Below are 3,980 nucleotides of genomic sequence, written 5' to 3' on the forward strand. Positions count from 1 at the left end.
TCACTCCTCCTCTAAATCAACAAAATCATCAACATCATCATTTCCATCACCACATTTGTAGCCTTCCCCATCTTCTTCATCTGCTGAATCAACCATGCCTCCATCTTCATCTTCATCTATTAGTGAATGAGAAGGCAAAGTTCTAGAACTTGAAGCTATCCCCCTTGTTGGTGGTATTATGCTTGAGCTTGCTCTAGCTCTAGCTCTAGTATCAAACCTAGCCTCCTCAGCTCCAGCAGCACTAGCAACATCACCCCATGTCAAATTGTCATCATCAAATACAAAATCATCTTGTGCACCTCCATGAGAATCCTCATCTTCCATTCTCCCTATCAACCATTCATTGCTATCATCTATATCTTTCAAGGAAATTGGGTCAATGGTGTTACGTTCATTGTATCTTCTCTTCAAGGCTCGATTATACTTAATGTACACCAAATCATTCAAGCGTTGATGATCTAACCTATTTCTCCTCTTGCTATGAATCTGCAAAAATTCATAAGCTCATAAATATATTTTAAAGTTTTAACTTTTAAGTTACATTCAAGACTCTATTAGACTATTACTTGTAATTATTTTGGATTTGGTCACTTACATTTTCAAAGATGCTCCAATTCCGTTCACAACCTGATGCACTGCATGTTAAGTTGAGGACTTTCATTGCAAACTCTTGCAAATTTGGAGCTGAAGCTCCATATGCAGCCCACCATTCAGCTGTAGTATAGATATTAACAATTTAGTGAAACAATTCACCTATTTTAGCAAAAATACAATCTAATCATTTAAATAAACAAAACTAAATAACTAACCTGGTGCTCTAGTCTTTCTTGTCCTAACAGCTAACTCATTCCCGAATAGTCCTTGGGCATTTGTGAACAAACTCACTTCGGCCACAACTTTTTCTTGCTTAGCAGGGTCTCTTGTTAGCCTTAAGATGCATTTATACAAATCACTCATAATCCCGGCATCATGCTTTATTTCTGGCTTATCATAGAAGAATTCCGGGTTCAAAAAGTACCCTGCTGCATGCAAAGGCTGATGAAGCTGAATCTCCCACCTCTTATCAATGATGTTGAAGATTTCTTTGTACTTCTCTTCATTTCCATTAAAACTTCTCACAATTGTATCCTTAGCTCTATTCATGGCCTCATAGATGTATCCCATAGGAGTTTTTTTTTCACCATCAACCAAACGAAGCACACGAACTAGGGGACCCGAAACCTTTAAGTAAAACACAATAGTGTTTCAAAATGAAGGCATTAGAACTATGTTGGCTATAGTTTTCCCCTTCTGCTCTTTTGCCCATTTACTATCTGACCAATCCGAGCTTGTAAACATCTTCCTCAAATTGTTTTTTTGTTCATGCAATCGCGATAATGTGATGAAAGCAGTTGCAAATCGAGTCTTAGCAGGCCTAAGCAATTCCCTTTGTCCAGTAAACCGCTTCATCATGTTGAGTAGCCCTGAGCGATTATAAATATACCCATTTAGTGATATAGCCCTCTCCAATGTCCTCTTGATGTTTGGTAGCTTTCCAATATCTTCCAACATCAAGTCAAGGCAATGTGCAGCACATGGTGTCCAATACAAATGTGGGCGCTTTAATTCTAACAACCTCCCTATATGACATTGTAGATAATAAATTTACATAAGTTCTCAAGATAAATAATTCAAATTTTAAAAGTAAATAAGAATTCAAGAAATAGTATTTATTACCTGCCATCACATAACTTGAGTGATTATCTGTTATAACTTGAATAAAATTCTCCTCACCAACTTGCTCTACCCATTTGTCAAGTAACTCAAACATCTTCTCTCCCGTCTTAATCATTGAAGAAGCATCAATGGATTGCATGAACATGGTTCCCTTTGAACAATTAACCAAAAAGTTCACCAAAGTTCTCTCTTTCCTATCGGTCCATCCATCCGACATAATTGAACATCCATTTTTCCCCCATTCCACCATATGATCTTTCATCAAATCTTTTGTGAGAGCCAATTCTTTCTTAAGGTTAGTAACTCTTACCTCATGAAAAGTTGGTCCCTTCATACCCACACCATATTGACCAATAGCCTCAATCATTGGTTGGAAACTCGGATATGTGACTGCATTAAATGGAATAACAGCCTCATACATCCATCTTGTGATAAGCATGCAAGCTCTTTCTCTTGCTTCCTTTTTGTAGGCATCATTGATGGTAGTTTGATTCATCTTTCCACTCCTTCGATTTTGAACAACCATCTCTGCATTAGGAGTGAAAAAATGATCCATAGGACCTTTTTGTCTTGGTTTTTTTGAAGAAAACGTCCTACCACCACTTCCTCCTCGGTTACTACCTCCACTAGAAATATTAGTGACATTCGTTCTGCTATTAATCTCCTCACCAATAATTTCATCTTCCAAACCAAACAAATCTTCATTAACATAATCGCTCCCCATATTCATTTGCTCTTTTTGATTTTTCTTGGAACTCATATACTCTTCCATTTCTTCTCTAACATGTTCCGGACATTTTCTACACTTTTTAGCATTTCTATATCCACCAACAAGGTGTTGTTTGTGTCTATATATGCCTCTTTTAGTTACTTTATCACAAAACATGCATATGATGGTATTCAAATCTTTTTCATTAACCAAACAACCATATTTCCACCCCGGATCTCTTCTTCCACTTGCACTAGAGTCCACTTAAGTTTCACTCTCATTATCCATCTTGCAAACAAATTATCTATACTCTATAATAAAATAATTATAATTCAATTAAGAAAAAAAATTGAAAAAAAAATGCATGTCACATTATCAAGTATCACATTAACAACAAATATGCATATTAGTGCTTTTTATTTATTTATTTTTGTTTTGTAAAATTTTCATGTCAAAAACTCAAAATATAATATTTATATTTAAAAAAAAAATTACCAATGAGAGTTATGAAATAAGAATGGAAAAAAATGCAGAAAAGCGAAGAAAAAGGAAAAATACCTAGGTCCGGAAGGTACGTGACTATTTCCCCTTTATTTTTCTCCTATTTTCCCCCTATTTTTCTTCTTCTTTTTCTTCTTCTTCTTCACTTCTCCGGCACGAAAGAGGCTAGGGCAAAGAATGGCAGTGGTCTTGGGTTGAGAAAGACCAGAAAAGGGGGCTGGATGGGAGGAATAGGCCAAAACGACGTCGTTTTGGCCTATTTTTTTTTTAAAAAAAGAACAGGGTCCAAAACGACGTTCTTTTGGTCCATGTTATTTGAAATGAACAGGGTTCAAAACGGCGTCGTTTTGGGCCCAGAAAATTAAAAAAAAAAAAAAAAAATTAGGGCTGGCCGCCTCTCTGTAACTTGACTGGAGGAGGAGGAGGAAGAAGAAGAAGAAGAAGAAGAAGAAGAAGAAGAAGAAGAAGGAGAAGGAGGAGTGCGTACCTAGTCGGACCATCGGAAGCGACTCGAGTGACCGCCTCGCGCCTTGCGCGCCTAAGCGGCGCCTTCGTGAGAGGGCGTCGCCTTCCTTCAAGCGAGGTGCCGGAGGGTGGCGTCACGCCGCCCCGAGCCTAGGCGCGCCTTTCAGAACTATGGGGGTATGAACTCAATTGTAGGTGCTAAGGTATTGGATCCTAATTTGAGGAGTCCAGGGTGAATTCCGAGGAATTAGAGGCTAGCTAAATAGTCCTATAAACTTAGTGCTCTATGCCTTATGGTTGAGAGTCATCGATGAATTCCTACTACATGGACCATATACTTGGAGATACCTTTAGCATTGCACTTCTACAATAAGTCATTTAAAAAAAAAATAATAAAATAAAGATAGGTGCGTTCTTGACCTATGAGAGAGTGATTTTTGTTGTTTGAGATAATTTGAGTTAGGTTGGGCGGATGATTAGTTTTGAGTACTATATTCGGGGGCTAGCTTAATTACACTCAAGACTTGTTTGGAAAGTTTGTTTGGGGAATGAAGATGGATACCTTTTTGATACCTTGATTTGCATGATA

General features: G+C 37.6%; 2 protein-coding genes across 2 annotated transcripts; both read right to left on the reverse strand.

Moving 5' to 3' along the window:
* Positions 1–957, reverse strand: LOC117905704. Its single transcript, XM_034818591.1, has 3 exons — positions 810–957; positions 596–714; positions 1–486 (listed from the first exon to the last, which is right to left on the reverse strand). The coding sequence occupies exons 1-3, from the start codon at positions 955–957 to the stop codon at positions 1–3; spliced, it is 753 nt and encodes a 250-aa protein (XP_034674482.1).
* A 288-nt stretch (positions 958–1,245) lies between these two features.
* LOC117905705 lies at positions 1,246–2,003 on the reverse strand. The gene is made up of 2 exons (XM_034818592.1): positions 1,717–2,003; positions 1,246–1,619 (listed from the first exon to the last, which is right to left on the reverse strand). Exons 1-2 carry the CDS (start codon positions 1,976–1,978, stop codon positions 1,246–1,248), a joined length of 636 nt encoding a protein of 211 aa, XP_034674483.1. The 5' UTR covers positions 1,979–2,003.
* Between the last annotated feature and the right edge of the window lie 1,977 nt (positions 2,004–3,980).

This window comes from Vitis riparia, chromosome 18, assembly GCF_004353265.1.
Source record: "Vitis riparia cultivar Riparia Gloire de Montpellier isolate 1030 chromosome 18, EGFV_Vit.rip_1.0, whole genome shotgun sequence".
Classification (NCBI taxonomy): Eukaryota; Viridiplantae; Streptophyta; class Magnoliopsida; order Vitales; family Vitaceae; genus Vitis; species Vitis riparia.

What these genes read in the sequence shown, in the direction of transcription:
- LOC117905704 (XM_034818591.1), bottom strand. Translation starts at nt 957, where the DNA reads ATGAGTGATTTGTATAAATGCATCTTAAGGCTAACAAGAGACCCTGCT. An exon ending in AAGAAAGACTAGAGCACCAG is followed by an intron (nt 715 to 809) that starts GTTAGTTATTTA and finishes TCTATACTACAG; the next exon opens with CTGAATGGTGGGCTGCATAT. An exon ending in ATTGGAGCATCTTTGAAAAT is followed by an intron (nt 487 to 595) that starts GTAAGTGACCAA and finishes GAATTTTTGCAG; the next exon opens with ATTCATAGCAAGAGGAGAAA.
- LOC117905705 (XM_034818592.1), bottom strand. Translation starts at nt 1,978, where the DNA reads ATGAAAGATCATATGGTGGAATGGGGGAAAAATGGATGTTCAATTATG. An exon ending in CTCAAGTTATGTGATGGCAG is followed by an intron (nt 1,620 to 1,716) that starts GTAATAAATACT and finishes AATGTCATATAG; the next exon opens with GGAGGTTGTTAGAATTAAAG.